Raw genomic sequence first — 19,777 nt, 5'->3', positions numbered from 1 at the left:
CTCCAGGGCTGCCTCCCGATGGTGGAGGGCCAGTCTGTGAGGGTGCTCTCCGACGGCAGTGGCCTACATAAACCGGCAAGGCGGCACAAGAAGTCGTCCGGTGGCAGCGGAGGCTCAGCTTTTGCTCTACTGGGCAGAGAAGCATCTTTACCGGATTGCGGCCTCTCACATTGCTGGCGTAGACAATGTCCAGGCGGATTTTCTCAGCCGCCACCTATTGGATCCGGGGGAGTGGGAACTCTCCAGTGCCTTTCGCCTCCTGTGCGAGCGGTGGTCCACCCCGGCCATGGACCTCATGGCGACTTACGACAATGCCAAGGCTCAACGGTTCTTCAGTCAACGGCGGGAACCGGGAGTGGAAGGGGTGGACGCACTGGTCCTTCCCTGGTCAAAAGACATCCAGTTGTATGTTTTCCACCATGGCTGTTGATAGGCAAAGTTCTCCGCCACATCAAGGTGCATGGGGGCACGGTGATCCTCGTGGCGCCGGAGTGGCCGAGGTGCCCGTGGTTTGCGGACCTTCTGAATCTGGCAGTGGATGGTCTGCTGCGGTTTCATTCGTCACCGACCCTTCTGCATCAGGGCCCTGTTTCAGAGACGCAGATCACTTTTGTCTAGCGGCATGGCTTATGAAAGGCGCAGGTTGAAGAGTAAGGGTTACTCGGATGCGGTGGTGGCCATGCTCTTACGTTCCTGCAAACATTCTACCTCCATGGCGTATGTGCAAGTTTTGGGGGTGTTTGAGTACTGGCGTATCGACTACCAGGTGCAGCCAACCAGGGCATCCATTCCGGAGCTCTTGGATTTTTTGCAGGCGGGGCTAACCAAAGGGTTGGCATTCAATACCCAGCGGGTGCAGGTGGCAGCTCTCGGCTGCTTCCGAGGTAAGGTGCATCCGGATGTGGCGCATTTTAGGAAGGGAGCTAAGCATTTACGGCCCCTGAAGCAGAGCCCTTGTCCCGCGTGGCGGCTAAATTTGGTTCTGCGGGCCCTCTGTTCGGCTCCTTTTGAGCCATTGAAGCGTACAACTCTGAAGGATCTGACCTTAAAAGCAGTGTTCCTCGTGGCTATTTTCTCCGGGAGACGGATTTCAGAACTGCAGGCCTTGTCATGCAGGGAGCCTTTCTTGAGGTTTTCCGAGGAGGGTGTTTCCTTGAGAATGGTTCCCTCCTTTCTTCTGAAGGTTGTGTCCTCCTTCCATTTGAATCGGTCCATGGAGCTCCCTTCCTTTGCGGGTCTAGACTATTCAACGGCTGAGGCTAGGGACCTGAGGAAGTTAGACGTGAAGAGATGTTGTTGCCTTACTTGGAAGTGACGAACGCCTTCCGTCTATCGGGCCACATGGCTTCCAGGGCCACGATTGCACGTTGGTTGAAAGAGGCAATAGTCGGTCTCAAGGCACATTCTACTCGGTGTCAGGCGGCTTCCTGGGCTGAATGTCAGCAGGTGTCACCCCAGGAGATTTGTAGGGCGGCTACCTGGAAGTCTCCGTATACCTTTGCCAGACATTATCGTCTGGATGTCTGGGCTCCAGAGCCTGGTTCTTTTGGGGCCAGTGTTCTCTGAGCAGGACTCTCTGTCCCATCCTGCTTAGGAAAGCTTTGGTACATCCCAGCTGTCCTGGACTGATCTGGGTATGTACAGGGAAAGGAAAATTGGTTCTTACCTGCTAATTTTCATTCCTGTAGTACCACGGATCAGTCCAGACGCCGACCCAGGAAGAGAATGGAGAGTCTGCTCAGCTGGTAGCTGATCATGAATTTTTGTCAGTACATTTATCAAATGCCCCCCCTGTTTTTCAGGGAAAGAGTTTGGGCATGTTTTTTTCTTCATTCATTCATTGTGTCAGTTTTTTCATCTCCTCTGCTGTTCGGGAGACAGTTGATTTGGTTATGGTTCTGGTTTTTATGTATTTTTCTGCTTGGGTACAGTGATACTGACAGACTCTAGGTGGCACCTCAGGGTATAGGACAGAGTCCGCAAGATCTTGTCTGTCTCCATCTGCTGGTGGGGAGGCAAAACCCAGCTGTCCTGGACTGATCCGTGGTACTACAGGAACGAAAATTAGCAGGTAAGAACCAATTTTCCTTTATTAGTGCTCTCTGCAGATGCAGCCTTAACAGAACTAGGAATGGACAGCCTGATCAATGCTTTTTTTTTTCTCTCCTGCTAGACCAGTCCCTTACACTTGGGATTACCCTGTTCCTCAGCTGCTGGAGATAGAGAGCATGTTCTGACTTTGGTGCTGACCTCTTTACATTTTATTTTTCCTTGCAGGCCCCAGGCTGTGCATAGGTTTGTCAAGCTGGTTTTCTTCATATGCCAGTAAATGTCTTGTAAATTAAGGGATTCCGTGACCCTTTCATTTTGACACTGTAATTCATTTTTGTATGGTCCCAGAAGTTTCTTCCTGCTCAGTCATGGCCAGGCCCGGGATCCAGTATCATGATCCTTCATGCAATTACCTGGAGATTTCAGATAGTCCAGACATGGAAGTTACAGTCCTGAATCTGGGGCCATGCACCATGGCTCCTCTCAGACCTTTGCAGTCATAGGCCCTAAATCCAGCCGTTGGGTGTTGCCAGTGCACAATGACCATGACTCCCTCCCCACAGGGACTGTGAATGATGCCTCTCCAGCATCCCCAGTCTTGGCTGACCTAGAAAGCAAAAGACCTAAGCCAGGAATCAAAGCTAGGTCCCTCCACATGGTAGTACATACCTCCATTGAGCCAGCCCCTTGGCACACTAATTCTGTCTGTTGAATATGTGATGCTGTAATATTAATGGAGAGATGTGGTAACTCTTTCTATGCAGTGTTCTTTTTTCACCAAGTATAACATTCTCGCTTGTATTGCAGGTATTTGAAGGCACGTCTGGTATCGATGCCAAGAAAACATCCTGCGAATTCACTGGGGATATTCTTCGGACTCCAGTGTCGGAGGACATGCTTGGTATGTTCTGCAGGAGTTTTTATATTCTGGGCACAGGGCTATAATGGGCAGGTGTGTTGGGGATTTGAAGGTCACCTGTTAAAGGCAGATACATTCTCCTTGATATGCTTTTCAGTCTATCATAACCTTACAGCCAGAAGGAGTGAGACTAGCTTGCTGACTTTGTGCTATGTCCTGAAGAAGGATAAGTATAAACGTGCATGCAGCTCTCACACAGCTGGACCAAGAATTGATCAATTGACAGAGTTTTACATTGTTTTCTCTCTAGGTCGTGTCTTCAATGGATCCGGGAAACCCATTGATAGAGGTCCTACTGTTCTGGCTGAAGATTATCTGGACATTATGGGTAACTTGTTAATTTTATTGCAATATTGTGTATTGACTATTGTGACTCTTAAATATAACAAAAAAAAGGTTTTGGGGTATTTAGAGTTAGATTGGGAACATCACGTTTGCCTGCATGTTTGAACTTCAGAGAAGGAAACATTTTAGCATGTGAGAGTTTGTGTCACCTAGGTGTTGATGAAACAATTCAGAATAAACTTAATTACTCAAGGGGATAGTAGGTAAATTCATGGGATGAGAGATTTTATGGCAAGTATAAATCTTTCCATTGATCCCTTAGTGTACATGAGATTCCACTCAGCCTTTAGTAAATGTGTTGACTTGTAATGGTTTGCTGTGTGGGAATTTGACAGGTCAGCCCATCAACCCTCAGTGTCGAATCTACCCTGAAGAAATGATACAGACAGGCATTTCTGCGATTGATGGTATGAACAGCATTGCCAGAGGGCAGAAAATCCCCATTTTCTCTGCTGCTGGATTACCCCATAATGAGGTGGGTGCTGGGAGTTTTAGTGGTCTTACGTCTGCCTTTTAAAATCAGACAGATTTCATTCTCTTTGAGACACCTTCCTGGATCCCAGTAATGGCTCTTAGTGTTTGAAAGAGTCATGATATTTGTGGTGGATGTAATTTTCCTGTCATCTGCTTAGCAACTGTTTAGTAAGTTTGACTTCTTTCTGGCCGAGTTTGTAAAATGCCCCCCTCTTCTTCTCCAGATTGCTGCCCAGATTTGTCGCCAAGCTGGTTTGGTAAAGAAATCCAAAGATGTGATGGATTACAGTGAGGAGAATTTTGCCATAGTGTTTGCTGCTATGGGTGTAAGTATGTGGTCTGGCACTTGGAAAAGGCTGAGATTAAAATCACTGCCACCTCTGCACTGCTCCTCTGGGTTAGTGCAGAGGTGGCATTCTAAGTCCCCCTTATCGGCAGCAAGGAAACTCTGGTATCGCTTAGAGGCAAGTAGCATTGTGGGAAAATGAATGACCTTTCTGAGTATAAACTGGATCTGCAAACCCCCTTCTTGGAAAAATGTGTTTAGTAGAGACTAGTTTGTTCTGGTGTCTGCTGTAAAATGAGAGGTTACTGCAGCTAGGCATTATTGGAAAGCATCTGAGGGCACTTTAATATAGTGGATGTTCTCTTCGCTTTTAGGTAAATATGGAAACTGCTCGCTTTTTCAAGTCTGACTTTGAGGAGAACGGCTCCATGGACAACGTGTGTCTCTTTTTGAATCTGGCCAATGACCCCACGTAAGTGCCTGAGAGAAGCTCCCTGGTCTTCAGCTGTCGCTTAATGTTTTGTTAACGGTTTAGTTTGGCCAGTTTTAGAGCGTTCTAACCTATCGATGCATCCTCTTTGTAACATTTTTATAAAATGTGAGATGTGGGTCCGTGCGAGCCCTTCTGAGGTTGTGCCGTTGTGTTTCTTCAGCATAGAGCGCATCATTACACCCCGCCTCGCTCTGACCGCAGCAGAGTTCTTGGCCTATCAATGTGAGAAGCACGTGCTGGTGATCCTGACTGACATGAGCTCCTATGCTGAAGCTTTGCGAGAGGTATGGCATGGATAAAGCGTGTCACTGTGGCTTGAGATGCCGTACTTTATTCATGACTTTAACCTGCACCATGTACTCCCATCCATTACAAACCACACACTGCTATTCCTAAGCACACGGTACTCCGAGTTCTGCATGCTCCTTGGTTTCTTAGGACATTATGGTCTGCAGTGGCTGGCATTATCCCCAAAACCTCATTTGGGGAAGTTTGGAGAAGGTAAACTGTCCTTGCTCAGTTCCCCCTCCCCATTCCCCACAGGTGTCAGCAGCCAGAGAGGAGGTACCTGGCCGCCGTGGTTTCCCAGGTTACATGTACACAGATTTGGCCACCATCTATGAGCGAGCTGGGCGCGTAGAAGGCAGGAACGGTTCCATCACTCAGATTCCTATTCTGACCATGCCAAACGATGGTGAGTATCTCTGCATCCCGTCCCTGCACACCAGTGTTACTGGAAAACATGTCCTTTCTGAATCTAAGAAGAAGCTGTTAGAGGGAATGTGGACAATCTTGGTGTTTTGGGGTTTTCTGTGAGAACAGTGACTTGCAAAAATATTAGTCCTCTTAAAAAGTCAGCAGATTTGTACGGATTACAAATGACACTTACCCAGATTGGCCAGGCAGTGTTATTATTGCAAACTAGTATGTTCTAAAAGTACATTTTCAAAGTCACAATTCATTATTTCTCTGCATTTTTTATAAAATAAAACTAAAAACTGAAACATGTTGCTTGCATAATGTTGAAACCTTGAAACTTACTCCGCCTGGTTTCCTCCCAAGTGAGGACACAAAGCCAGTGATGAAACAGCCTTTCAGTTTCAAAACATTTATTAAGTAGCTTAGAGATCTATAATCACTGGCAGGTTGTTTTTTTATACATACAAAACTTGATAGCGGAAATCGAAGGAAACAAGATTATGTTTCCTTAAGGGAGTAAACGGAGCCAGGTATCACAGAATTAACTGCTTACCAGGCAGTGCCAGTCGACTCATTGTTTTTAAATTTGCATTAGTCTTTTATACACCAGTAAGTATTCAATCCCTTCAGACTAGTACTTGGTACAACCACTTTTTGCTGCAATAACAGCTTTAAGTCTATTGGGGTAAGTTTCTACCAGCTATGCACACAGTTTGGGAATCATTTTTGCCCATTCTTTCTCATCTCCCCCTGTGGGTCGTTGGAGAAACGTCAGGTGGTGTGGGAGACCTTAGACAGGTTGCAGTGCTTAGGAGCTATGGTTCCGGTTCCTCGGGCTGAATGAGGCAAAGGTAGCTATTCTATTTACTTTGAGGTTTCAAAGAAAGAAGGCACCTTTTGCCCCATTATGGACTTAAAATGGGTGAATGCAGCATTAAAGGGTTCCAAGATTTCGCATGGAGACCCTACAGTTGGTAATTGCAGCGGTGCACAATCAGGAGTTTCTGGCTTCTTTGGACTTGATGGAGGTGTACCTGCATATTCCTATTCGTCCAGATCACCAGTGTTATCTGAGGTTTATGGTACTGGGTCAGCTTTTCCAGTTTCAGTCTCTTCTGTTTGGGCTGGCTACGGCACCATGCACCTTCACCAAGGTCATGGTGGTCGTGGTGGCAGCCTTGCGGCGCGAGGGAGTTTTGTTACACCCTTATCTCAACGAATGGCTCATAAGGGCGAAGTCTGAGACCAATTGTCGCACCGTGGTGCAGAAAGTGATTCATATTCTGGAATTGCTAAGTTGGATGGTGAATTTGACAAACAGCCACCTAATTCCATCTCAGACTGTCGAGTATCTGGGGGCTTGATTCAATACGAGGCAAGGCAAGGTTTTCCTGATGGAGGAGAGAGTATGCAAGTTACAGAAATGTTTGGTGTTTGTTAACATTGCGTGTTCAGGTCCTGGGTTTGATAACTTCAACGCTGGATTTGGTATCGTGGGCCTTTGCACATATGAGGCCACTACAGAGAGCTGTCTTGGTGCAATGGAATCCATTATCAGAGGCCTTTCATTAACATGTGTCTCTCGAACCTCCTGGGCAGGACAGTCTGTTTTGATGGCTTCAGACATTCAATCTGGTGCTTGGTGTCGAACTGGAGGTCCTGGATTGGGTAATACTACTGATGTCAGCCTTTCTGGTTAGGGAGCAGTATACCAGTGACAATCAGCCCAGGGCAGGAAGGAACCAAGAGTCTATCAGTGGCTCAGGAGTTAATCCTTTGGGCGGAACAGCACCTAGTTCAGATAGCGGTGTCTCATATTGCAGGGGTCAAAAATGTCCAAGCAGTTTTTCTAAGTCGCAGTCTTCTAGATCCAGGAGAATGGGAATTGTGAGAGTCAGCGATGCAGCTCATTCGCAAGAAGTGGAGGTGTCCACATGTAGATCTAATGGCGACTCATCTCAATGCAAAGGCTCCTTGCTTTTTGAGCTGAAGGCGAGAATATGGGGCCAAGGAAGTTGACACTCTGGTGTTACCTTGGCCTCGAAGTTCTACTTTACATATTTCCCCCTTGGCCTCTGGTAGGCAAGGGCCTGCATCGGATAGAGAGGCATCCGGGGGATGTAGTGTTGGTAGGCCCGGAGTGGTCTTGAAAACTGTGGTTCGCAGATCTGGTCAACCTGGCGGTGGATGGACTGTTATGTTTCAGTCATCTTCCTTGCCTCCTTCGGCAGGGCCCCATATTTTCAGACCAGGCAGATCGCTTTTGTCTAGCAGCTTGGCTTTTGAGAGGTGGCATTTGAGGCGAAGAGGGGTACCCAAAGGTGGTTGTCACTACTCTGCTGCAAGCTAGATGGAAGTCAACTTCGTTATCGTATGTTCAAGCCTGGAAGGTCTTTGAGTCATAGTGTATGGCTAAAGGATTTTAGGCATTGAGGCATTCGTTGTCTCACATTTTATTGTTTCTTCAGGAGGCATTAATGAAAGGCCTAGCTTTCAACTCTTTTAGAGTCCAGGTAGTGACTCTGGCTTGCTTAAGAGGTAAAGTTAAAGGGTACCCGTTGTCCGTTATTCCCGACGTGGTCCATTTTATCTGCGGGGTGAAGAATTTGCGCTCTCCAGTGAGGAGAGTTTGTCCCTTATGGAACCTGAAATCTCGTTCTTCGAGGTTTGTGTGAGGCACCTTTTGAACCTATCCGCAGAGCGACGCTTAAGGATTTGACTTTAAAGGTTGTCTTCTTGGTAGCCATTTATTCTGCGAGGAGAATTTCTTAAATTGCAGGCCTTATCTTGTTGTGATCCATTCCTTCAGATGTCAGACTCAGGAGTATCTTTGTGTACGGTTCCATCATTTCTTTTGAAGATGGTATCTGCTTTTCATGTTAATCAGACAGTAGAGCTTCTAGCTTTTCTGGAATTGGATGCTTCTGTGCCTCATGTGCGGGAGCTTCGGATGTTGGACGTTTGTAGGGCTTTGCTGCAGTATCTCAGTCATAAATCTTTTCATTTTATGGAGTGGTTCAAAGAAAGGTTCACAGGCATCCAAGGCTACCATTGCGAGGTGGCTTAAGGAGGCTATTGGATCTGCATACTTACTCAAAGGCCGTCAAGTGCCGGACTGTTTTGTGGGTGCACTCTACTCTATCTTAGCAGCCTCTTGGGCAGAGGCTTAGTTGGTTTCTTATCAGGAGATTTGTAGAGCGGTGACTTGGAAGTCATTGCATACTTTTGCAAGGCACTATCATCTGGTTGTAGGGAATTTGGAGTCTTGGTTGATTGGCGAAAGTGTCTTGTGAGCTGGACTCTCCAGGTCCCACCCTCAGTAGGGGGCTTTGGTACATCCCATGAGTCTGGACTGATCCAGGTTCGTACAGGGAAAGGAAAATTGTTTACCTGCTAATTTTTGTTCCTGTAGTATCACGGATCAGTCCAGAACCCGCCCGATCGATGGAGAGTTGTCTCCTCAGCTTTAATTTCTTGATATAGCCAAAGATTTCTTTTTCCAACTTTGTTTAAATAATTTCTTACAAGTTTTTTGCAAGTTTTTGCAAGTGTTTGTTTTTTGGTTTGGGTGCAGTTCAGTACTGAGGAACTGCAGGTGCCACCATTGTATATGAAGCAGTGTCGGTTGAACTTTCTCTTTCTCCTTCTCCATCTGCTGACAGGGATGCATAAACCTAGGAGTCTGGACTGATCCGTAGTACTACAAGAACGGAAATTGTCAGGTAAGAAAGAGAAATTGGTTCTTACCTGCTAATTTCCATTCCTGTAGTACCACAGATCAGTCCAGACAAATGGGTTTATGCATTCCTACCAGCAGATGGAGGCAGAGAACAAACTTCAAGGCACTGCTACTTAACCGAGAGTGCCACCTGCAGTCCCTCAGTATAGACCGGTACCCAAGCCAAAGTTGACCCAACAAACAAACACCATTCCCCTAAAAACGGGGCGAACAAAAAACCCCCAGGCTGGAAACCCCGGAAGAGCAACTCTTAGCAACTGCTGAGCTCGAAAAGACTAAAACATTCTATTGAAAGAACACTTCGGAAAAACATTCCAGCAAGCCCAAGGACAGTCAGTCTTTCGGAAGTACTACAGGGTGGGCCTCTGGACTGATCTGTGGTATTACAGGAACAGAAATTAGCAGGTAAGAACCAATTTCCCTTTCCTGAACATACCCAGATCAGTCCAGACAAGTGGGATGTACCCAAGCACCCCTATACTGGGTGGGAACCCAAAAGACTCACTCTCATAAGAACATAAGAAATTGCCATGCTGGGTCAGACCAAGGGTCCATCAAGCTCAGCATCCTGTTTCCAACAGAGGCCAAACCAGGCCACAAGAACCTGGCAATTACCCAAACACTAAGATCCCATGCTACTGATGCAATTAATAGCAGTGACTATTCCCTAACTAGACTTGATTAATAGCTGTTAATGGACTTAAGAACATGCCATGCTGGGTCAGACCAAGGGTCCATCAAGCCCAGCATCCTGTTTCCAACAGTGGCCAATCTAGGCCATAAGAACCTGGCAAGTACCCAAAAACGAAGTCTATTCCATGTTACTGTTGCTAGTAATAGCAGTGGCTATTTTCTAAGTCAACTTAATAGCAGGTAATGGACTTCTCCAAGAACTTATCCAAACCTTTTTTGAACCCAGCTACACTAACTGCACTAACCACATCCTCTGGCAACAAATTCCAGAGTTTAATTGAGCGTTGAGTGAAAAAGAACTTTCTCAGATTAGTTTTAAATGTGCCACATGCTAACTTCATGGAGTGCCCTCTAGTCTGAAAGAGTAAATAACTGATTCATATCTACCCGTTCTAGACCTCTCATGATTTTAAACACTTCTATCATATCCCCCCTCAGCCGTCTCTTCTCCAAGCTGAAAAGTCCTAACCTCTTTAGTCTTTCCTCATAGGGGAGCTGTTCCATTCCCCTTATCATTTTGGTCACCCTTCTCTGTACCTTCTCCATCGCAATTATATCTTTTTTGAGATGCAGCAACCAGAATTGTACACAGTATTCAAGGTGCGGTCTCACCATGGAGTGATATAGAGGCAATATGACATTTTCCGTTTTATTAACCATTCCCTTTCTAATAATTCCTAACATTCTGTTTGCTTTTTTGACACTGAGCTGACTATTTTAAAGTATTATCCACTATGATGCCTAGATCTTTTTCCTGGGTGGTAGCTCCTAATATGAAACCTAACATCGTGTAACTACAGCAAGGGTTATTTTCCCTATGTGCAACACCTTGCACTTGTCCACATTACATTTCATCTGCCATTTGGATGCCCAATCTTCCAGTCTTGCAAGGTCCTCCTGTAATGTATCACAATCCGCTTGTGATTTAACTACTCTGAATAATTTTGTATCGTCCGCAAATTTGATAACCTCACTCATCATATTCCTTTCCAGATCATTTATATATATATTAAAAAGCACCGGTCCAAGTACAGATCCCTGAGGCACTTCACTGTTTACACTTTTCCACTGAGAAAATTGACCATTTAATCCTACTCTCTGGTTCCTGTCTTTTAACCAGAGAGGACATCGCCTCCTATCCCATTACTTTTTAGTTTTCTTAGAAGCCTCTCATGAGGGACTTTGTCAAACGCCTTCTGAAAATCCAAATATATTACATCTACCGGGTCACCTTTATTCACATGTTTATTAACCCCTTCAAAAAAAGAAGCAGATTTGTTAGGCAAGACTTCCCTTGTGTAAACCCATGTTGACTGTGTTCCATTAAACCATGTCTTTCTATATGCTCTACGATTTTGATCTTGAGAATAGTTTCCACTATTTTTCCCGGCACTGAAGTCAGGCTCACTGGTCTATAGTTACCCGGATCGCCCCTGGAGCCTTTTTTAAATATTGGGGTTACATTGGCCACCCTCCAGTGTTCAGGTATAATGGATGATTTTAATGATAGGTTACAACATACTCTCACCAAAGGAGGCAGTCTCTGGCGCGCGCACATCCAGACGGTAATGCTTAGCAAAAGTGTGAAGTGAGGACCAAACCGTGGCCTTACAAATCTCCTGGGGAGAGACCAACTGACATTTGGCCCACGCCGCCGCCTGTGCACGTGTAGAATGAGCTTTAAGACCCGCTGGCACCATGCGGTCCTTAGAAGCATAGACCAAGGAAATAGTTTCTGTCAACTAGCGGGCTAAGGAAGCTTTAGAAGCTTTCTCTCCCTTTTTAGCTCCTCCGAAAACAGAGATGATCCGATCGCCAGAAAGAATTGGTGACCTTCCAATAACGCAACAAGGCATGGCGGACATCCAACAATTGGAGATCTCTACTCATAGAAGGATCTCGGGCCCAGTTTGGAAACCCCAGCAACTCCACCGTCTGATTCACATGAAAGGCAGAGACCACCTTAGGAAGGAACGAAGGCACTGTCTGCAAAGAGACCTTGTCGGAGGCGATTTGCAGAAAGGGATCGCGGCAAGAGAGAGGGCTTGTAATTCGAAGCAAATGGCCACCAAAAACACCGTCTTTAAGGTAAGAACCTTTAAAGAGGCACAGCTCAAAGGGGGCCTCACAGAGGACCCTCAATACCAGATTGAGATTCCAGTTAGGACACGCCTTCTGGACCGGAGGCTTTAAATGTATAACTCCTTTCAGAAAACGACAGACATCGGGATGAGATGCTAAAGGCCTGTCCTGAACCTTACCCCAAGGCAACCAAGGGCCGACACTTGAACTCTTAGTAAACTATAAGCCAACCCTTTCAACAAGCCCTGCTGAAGAAAGGACAAAATATGCGGAACAGAGGCCACCAGAGGATCTGCCTGTTGAGCACACCAGGTCTCAAATACCTTCCAAACACGGACGTACGCTGTGGAGGTTGCTGGGCGCCTGGCCTGAAGAAGGGTAGTAATGACCCACTCAGAATAACCCTTCAGTCGCAACATCTGCCTCTCAAAAGCCAGGCTGCGAGACAAAAATGATCTTCCTGATCCAAAAAGATGGGGCCCTGACACAACAGCCCCCGCAGATGAGCTAGACGAAGGGGACCAACCACGGCCAGATGAATCAGATCCACAAACCATGGACGCCACGGCCACTTGGGAGCTACCAGCACCACAGAGCTGGGATGAGTCTCTGTGCCGCAACACACACCCTATGAGGGGCCACGGAGGGAAAACGTAAAGAAGAATCCCCCTCGGCCACGGGCATACCAGAGCATTGAGTCCCACTGAACTGACATCCCGTCTGTGACGGAAGAACCGAGTCGTCTTTGCATTGAGCCATGTCACCGTGAGGTCTAGTTGAGGAACCCTCCACCAGGCACAAATGAGATTCCAGGCTTCCAGGGAGAGTTCCCACTCCCCCGGATACAACTGCTGATGGCTGAGGAAATCTGCCTGCACATTGTCCCACGTCGCCAGAGTAGACAATGTGATTCCTTCTAGGTGTAGTTCCTCCCACCTGAACAGGAAATGTGCCTCCCGAGCCACTGCTTGACTCCTGGTGCCGCCTTGATGGTTGATGTATGCCACTGTGATTGCGTTATCCGAGAAAACCCGAACCATGTGCCCTTGCACCAGCGGTAGAAATTCTTCCAGGGCTCTGCGCACGGCCCTTATTTCTATTCGATTGATGGACCATGACTTCTCCTCCAGGGACCAAAGTCCCTGTGCCGAACACCCCAGGCACACCACTCCCCAGCCTCTGAGACTTGCATCTGTGGTCACTACCACCCAATCTGGGGTCTCGAAACTCACTCCCTTCTCCAAACGGGGCCAGGATAGCCACCACCACAGGCTGACCCTGGCTTCTTTCCCTAGTGGCAGCAGGAGATGGTATTGCTCCGACATTGGATTCCAGTGAGACAATAAGAATCTCTGCAGCAGTCGCATGTGGGCAAAGGTCCATGGGACCAGTTCCAACGTTGAGGCCATGGAGCCTAGGACTTGTAACTAATCCCAGACCATCGGAACTTGTAGACGTAGCAGCCTCTCGATCTGCCGCAGCAACTTGACTATCCTAGCCGCCATCAAGCACCTGGCCGGACCGGGTATAGAACTGGGCTCCCAGGTACTCCAGGGATTGAGACAGTGTCAGCTGACTCTTCGCCAGGTTGATCACCCAGCCCAGAGAGCGTAATGTCTGGAGCACATGGTCCACTGCTCGAGCACAGTCCTCCTGTGTCTTGCCCCTGATGAGCCAATCGTCGAGGTATGGGTGCACCAGCACTCCTCCCTTAAGGCCATCACCACCATCACCTTGGTGAAAGTCTCAGAGCGGTGGCGAATCCGAATGGGAGAGCCTGGAACTGGAAGTGCTGACCTAGCACCTTGAACCATAGAAACTTCAGATGACCCTGATGTATGGGAATGTGCAAGTAAGCCTCGGTGAGATCCAACGATGCCATAAATTCCCCCTTGCGAATTGCCACGATCACCGTGCGAAGTGTCTTCATCTGGAAACGTGGAACCTTCAAGTACATGTTCACCTTCTGGAGATCCAAGATGGGACGGAAGGAGCCCTCTTTCAGAACCATGAAGTAGGCTGAGTACTGACCTTGACCTTGCTCGTTTTCCGGCACCGGGAGAATAGCCTCCAGGCTTAACAATCTCCGCAGGGTTCCTTTCACGGCTTCCCGCTTGCTGCTGGAAACAAAACACGACTCCAGAAAAGCGTCTTTGAGCAGACGAGAAAACTAAGGCATAGCTTTCTCTGATGACCTCAAGCACCCACTGATCGGACGTAATCTTCACCCACTCCTCGTAAAAAAAACCAAAACGGGACAAGTAGCCCCGGACCGCTACCGGGGACAAGGAGTGGGTGGGCCGGATCTCATTGTGATGTTTTACTGCTTCTGGCCCCATGGCTGGAGCCACCCCTGGTGGGTCGTCCAGAGGGTCAAAAGGACTGCTGTCAGCCGGTCAACTGCTTAGCTCCCGAGGAAGCTGCTTCTCTTCGGGAATGAAAACGCCTTGACTTCCGAAAACAAGAGCAACCGGAGAAAGCCCTCTTAACATTCTTCCTGTCTTCTGGCAATCTATTGCCCTTAGTCTCTCCCAAGGACTTCATCAGATGATCCATATCGTCTCCGAAGAGAAGCTTCTCCTTAAAAGGCAGGTGACATAGTTGGGACTTGGACCACATGTCCACTGACCAGTTGCGCAGCCACAAAAGACAGCGTGCCGCCACTGCCGCAACCATACTGCAGGCTGCTGTGCCCACTAAATCATGCAAAGCGTCTGCCATGTAGGCCACCCCTGCCTCCAGATGGGACGCCTGAACAGGAGAGAGTATTCCCGAAGCCTTCGGTTCCTGGGACTTCTGAATCCAACAGAGGCACGCACGCTGCATCATACTAGTGCAGACTGTAGCACGAAGACCCAATGCAGAGACCTCGAACATTCGTTAGAGCTGAATCTCCAGCTTGTGATCCTGTGCATGTTTCAGAGTGGCAGCGCCTGCCACCGGAATTGTGGTCTTCTTGGTAACCGCCGAGACTGCTGCATCCATTTTAGGAGTCTTAAGGCAGTCCAAATGTTCTTCCAACAGGGGGTAGAGCTTCGTCATTGCCCTTCCCACTTTTAAGCCCGCCTCCAGGGTATCCCACTCCTGGCTAATCAGCTTTTTAATCTTCTTTGTAATAGGGAAAGCGCTTGGTGGACCTCTGAGACCATCCAGGACCGGATTAACTCCTTTGCTATCAGACTCTTCCTGAGCCAGTTTCACTCCCAATTCCTCCAAAACCTGAGGAATAAGAGGTCTCAGTTCCTCCCTCTTAAACAGGTGAACCACCCGGGGGTCGTTTCCATCAGGGCCGGTCCCTTCAACGAGGGTCTGATCGTCTTTAGAGGCTTCCAGACTAGGGGGGATCCCCATCTGGCTCATCTGGGTCCACTACCGGAGAGGAGTCTCCCTCTCCCTACGGACCTTCCGAGTCCGTCTTGTCCTCCCTGTTCACCACTGTACGGTCAGGGCCAGGTCCCTGCCTCTTCGAGGGGACTCCCGAGGAGCATCTAGGCTTCTTAGAGGAACCCCGGTCTAAGCTTGGCTGCCTTCTTAGCCAAGAAGGCCTCATGCAACAGAACGAATTGGGGCGAGAACCCCCCTGGGCCCATAGGGGCGTCCTCCGAATCACTGGAAGCCGAGCCAGAGCCCCCAGCATCCCCCCCTGCTCACTACCCTGGACCACAGGAAAGAGGGGGGGGGGGGAACCATCAGCAGCAGCCCCATCGGTGGGAGGATTGTGGGCCACAGCCCCTTCAGGAGTCTCAGAAATGAAGGCCCTGCCCCCGCTCCTGAGTATGAAGAAGCCTTCCTGGACTTTGAGTCCTAGAGGAGGGTTCCCTCTCCTCCCCGAGCACAAGTAGTGCAAAGGGAGAAGGGAGTTCAAGTAAGCTGACAACACTCCACAGGCCGTACAAGGCGCCACCAGCGGCTCGTCCGCCATTACACAGCCCCCGTGGAAGAAACCAGTCCAAAAATGGCCGCTCCATGTGTGTAAGGACTGCTGGAGGCACTGCCTCGCTGAAAAGTAAAGGCGCGCTGGAGACGTGGCAGAGAAGAGGAAGCTGCGCTTGCCAAAAATAGCCCGCCAAACACGGTGCAAACTGGCACGTTGAAAAATTGGCCTATCTCCCCCCCCCCGACCTGGCTCCGGACCACTGGGCCCGCCTGCTCGCGGCACTGCCGTGCAGGCAGACTGTCTCGCTGAGCCTCGCTGTTCCTGCAAGGGAGAAACTTTTTTTTTTTTTTCCAAGAAACTTTAAAGAGATACAGAAAGAAGACCCCCTACTTGGGGGATACTTTCCTGAGGTGAGTCAGCAGCTAGGAGGGGACCTCAGGGCACAGAGAGGGAGCCAGTCCCCTGGCTATCAGGGGCCCCGGGACTCACGGGCTACACTAGCAGGGGTATCCAACACCCCGTTCGCCCGGCTCGACCCGAGGGATGGCCCAAAGAACGGAACCTGCCACCTCGGGGAGCCTTTTCCAGTCTCCAAAATCCAAACCAGGACTGCAGGGATTCACTTCTACCATCTGCTGGAGACAGAGAAATACTGAGGGGACTGCAGGTGGCACTCTTGGTTAAGTAGCAGTGCCTCGAAGTTTCTTTGCCTCAGTCTGCTGGTAGGGAGGCATAAACCCACTGGTCTGGTCTGATCTGGGCATGTTCAGGAACCAATTTTCCTTTAGGTTTACGCCATACATAGCATTTTGAATTTATTTATTTTATTTATTTTAAGCTTTTATAGACTGTCGTATGTGTATGGACCATCACAACGGTTTACAATAATTTGGCAAAAAGCTCCACAAAACCTTATCCCACATTTTAGCTGGGGCACTCTGATGCATTCTGGCAAACTCCAGATGTGCTTTGATGTGGTTTTTCTTCAAATGTGTAACCACTGTTTAGGAAGCCAGTTCTGCTGTCTTAGCTAAGTCCCTCCCGAGGAAGCTGACAGACTAAACATGACCGTGTTGGGGGACTACAATGCTTAAGTGTATGAAACCAATACAGTGATATCAGCATTCTAATAATAAAGAATGACATATTGAACTCTATTCTTGGAATCCTTCGAGGTTGCACCTAGTAGTTTCAAAGAAAAATTCAGCTGAATTTCTGTTTCTTCACACCATTGTTTACATTTGTATATTGTTATGTGAGGCCTTGGTATTCACTCTTTGCTAGTACTATGCTCGTGGTTCTTGGTTTTTCTTCAGTAATGGCTTTCTAGCCATTCAGTAATGGCTTTCTTGTCCCCCTCCCAAGCAGGCCAGTTGTAAGCAGAGCTATTGATATGGTTGACTGGTGCACCTCCACTCCAGTCTCAGCCACTGAACTCTGTAGCTCCTTCAAAGTGATTGTTGGCCTCTCTATGGCTTCCCTCAAGTCTCCTCCCTGCTCTGATGCTGAGTGTTGAGGGACGCCTTGTCTAGGCAGTGTCTGGGTGGTATGATGCAGCTTCCATTTCTTCACAATTGATCCAACAGTGCTCACTGGGTTGTCCAAGCTCTTGGATATAATTTTTGTTGTCTTTTCCTATCTTGTGCATGTCTATAACTTTATATTTTAATTTCCTTAGAATGCTCTTTGATCTTCATTTTCACAGCTTTCCTTTCAGATTCACAGTCTGACCAATAGTACTGAAATTAGGGGGTCTTTTATCCAGAAACACTGACCTTTTTTAATTGGTAGAGGCCAATTGTTAGGGCAGTATCTTTCATCTGTGGAGCTTCCACACCACAGGGGTTGAATACTTACACAAGCAGCATTTTTCAGTTTTTAATTATTTTACAAAAAATGCAGAGAAATAATGAATTGTGACTTTGGAAATTTACTTTAAGAGCATACTGGTATGCAATAATCATACTGTCTGGAACAATCTGTGTAAGTGTCATTTGTAATCCACTCATCTGTTGACTTTTTAGGGGGTCAAATACTTTTGCAAGTCACAGTATATTCCACAATTTCAAAGGATTATAACACCAAAAGAATTAATTTTAGCAGTGTGATAAATTTCTAGGGAAAAGTGATGAGGTGATTTGAAGCTTCCCTAAATCTTCACTCTCTTGCTAGAAGCACTGCAGTGAGGCTGCTTTTCAGTGCTGAGAATTTCTGTATGGAACCCACAGGTAAAGGCCCGGAACACAAGCATTCACTAGTGGTGTAACACAATTACACGAGTAACTCGTTCAATAACACAATTCTTTAGCCACAGGTTGAGGTCAAGATGTTCACTTTAAAAACACTTCATCACACTTGTAATGTAATCTTTGACATTGAAGTGATACTGGACATAGATTTAGAAATCTCATGCTTTTTACAGCTAAATGTCTGGGATTAATAACCATTTTGATAACCATGCATTTCTGGCCTAGCTGTCAAAAGTTAGATGAGTTCCTAGTTCTGGACTATCTTTAATTCAGACCACAAGTGGCCCAATGCTCTGGCAAAGGGAAGACCAAAAGCACTGATTTTCTTTTCTTAGTGTAACAGCACTACCATAAAACTCTTATCTGTGCAGATATCACTCACCCCATTCCGGACTTGACTGGGTACATTACAGAGGGACAGATCTATGTGGACAGACAGCTGCACAATAGACAGGTAAGCTTTCCATGTAAATGAAATCTCTGCATGAGTCAAACAGTAATTTGTCATGTTAGACCTTTGAGACTGTCTTAAACTAAGTATAATCTCACCCAGGTGACTGAATTTAGCTCTTTGACAAAAAGCAAAAATCCGGACATTGTGAAGTAAATTTGTTTAATACATAATCTAATTACTAACAGAGAGAAATGGAAAATTCCTAGTTGTGCTATGGATCAGGGATAATAAAATAAAAAATAAGAGAAGGCTCCAGTTGACAGATCAAAAACATTTGTGCAGAGCAACTGTAATGTGGAATCCCTATGTCTGCAGACGCTGCCTAGGTTAAAAAGTTTTGAAGTTTGTATTGAAGTTTGTAGATGTAGCCCAGATTAGTGGTACTGAATGCAGAATTTTGGCTGTCCAGTGATCATTTCTTCTACTGTTCTGTTTGTATTTGCCACTTACTGTTTACTTTGTGTCTTCTGCATCAGATTTATCCTCCTATCAATGTGCTGCCCTCCTTGTCTCGATTGATGAAGTCTGCTATAGGGGAGGGTATGACCCGAAAAGATCATGCCGATGTGTCCAACCAGCTGGTATGTGTCACTGTTAATGGCCTGTTTATATAGGGCAAAACCTAAGAAGAAAGACACCTGCCGGGCTACCCAGGAATTCTGCAGTGTATTTTTAATCAGTGGTATTAGGAAATCCCTTCCCATCCAGCCCCCTTCACAGATGAACCTTTCCATGAAACTTGGCCACATGCTTGCTTGGTGATATTGCATCAGATCCCAGAGGGAGGTTTAAACATGGCGGACAGTAAGAATGAGAAAGGCGAGGGTAATAAGACACATAGGAATGAGCATGCAGTCAGAATGCATGTCCTGCAGAAGAGTTTCTCCTTTTCCCTTCCTCCCAGCACTTCCTTCTTAGTTTGTGGGGGATAGCAGGAAATGTCATCACTTGTTTTCATTTCATGTGTAGTACAAAACTGGCAGGACTATTAAAAAAAAAAAAAAAAAAAAAAAAAAAAAAAAAAGTGTTCAATTTAGAACTCCTTTTTGTTTCTCAGTATGCTTGTTATGCCATCGGGAAGGATGTGCAGGCTATGAAGGCAGTCGTCGGGGAGGAAGCTCTTACATCAGATGATCTGCTGTATTTAGAGTTTCTGCAGAAGTTTGAAAAGAACTTTATTGCTCAGGGTAAGGTTTTATTTCTTTTCCGTCTTTAAAGCAGCGGCCAAAATAAAGTTTCCTTACTTGGCTGCTGACCAGGCAGCCGACCCTTTGGAGCATGGACTCCCGGGTTGAAGTAACACCACCGCCACCATCACACGGTATGGCATTTGGCAAGACAGAAATTCTGTGTGAAACCATGCATGAAGCTGTGCCCTGGTGCCATCTAAAATCTTTAGTGATGTGGTGGCATGG

The 19,777-nt window shown here is 47.1% G+C and overlaps 1 protein-coding gene across 1 annotated transcript in view; it reads left to right on the top strand.

Moving 5' to 3' along the window:
- The window catches only part of ATP6V1B2 (ATPase H+ transporting V1 subunit B2), a 32,821-nt gene that overhangs the window by 10,707 nt on the left and 2,337 nt on the right, over window positions 1-19,777 (top strand). Inside the window, exons 4-13 of the mRNA XM_029603873.1 lie at window positions 2,860-2,953; window positions 3,222-3,299; window positions 3,652-3,791; window positions 4,015-4,116; window positions 4,451-4,548; window positions 4,730-4,853; window positions 5,113-5,263; window positions 18,280-18,362; window positions 18,839-18,943; window positions 19,420-19,549. Of these exons, the coding sequence (XP_029459733.1) occupies window positions 2,860-2,953; window positions 3,222-3,299; window positions 3,652-3,791; window positions 4,015-4,116; window positions 4,451-4,548; window positions 4,730-4,853; window positions 5,113-5,263; window positions 18,280-18,362; window positions 18,839-18,943; window positions 19,420-19,549 (1,105 nt within the window). The remainder of the gene's footprint in view (window positions 1-2,859; window positions 2,954-3,221; window positions 3,300-3,651; window positions 3,792-4,014; window positions 4,117-4,450; window positions 4,549-4,729; window positions 4,854-5,112; window positions 5,264-18,279; window positions 18,363-18,838; window positions 18,944-19,419; window positions 19,550-19,777) is intronic.

The sequence above is a fragment of the Rhinatrema bivittatum genome, chromosome 5, assembly GCF_901001135.1.
Source record: "Rhinatrema bivittatum chromosome 5, aRhiBiv1.1, whole genome shotgun sequence".
NCBI classification, from domain to species: domain Eukaryota; kingdom Metazoa; phylum Chordata; class Amphibia; order Gymnophiona; family Rhinatrematidae; genus Rhinatrema; species Rhinatrema bivittatum.
The sequence above is the reverse complement of the archived record's forward strand: the minus strand, read 5'-3'. Positions and strand labels throughout refer to the sequence as shown.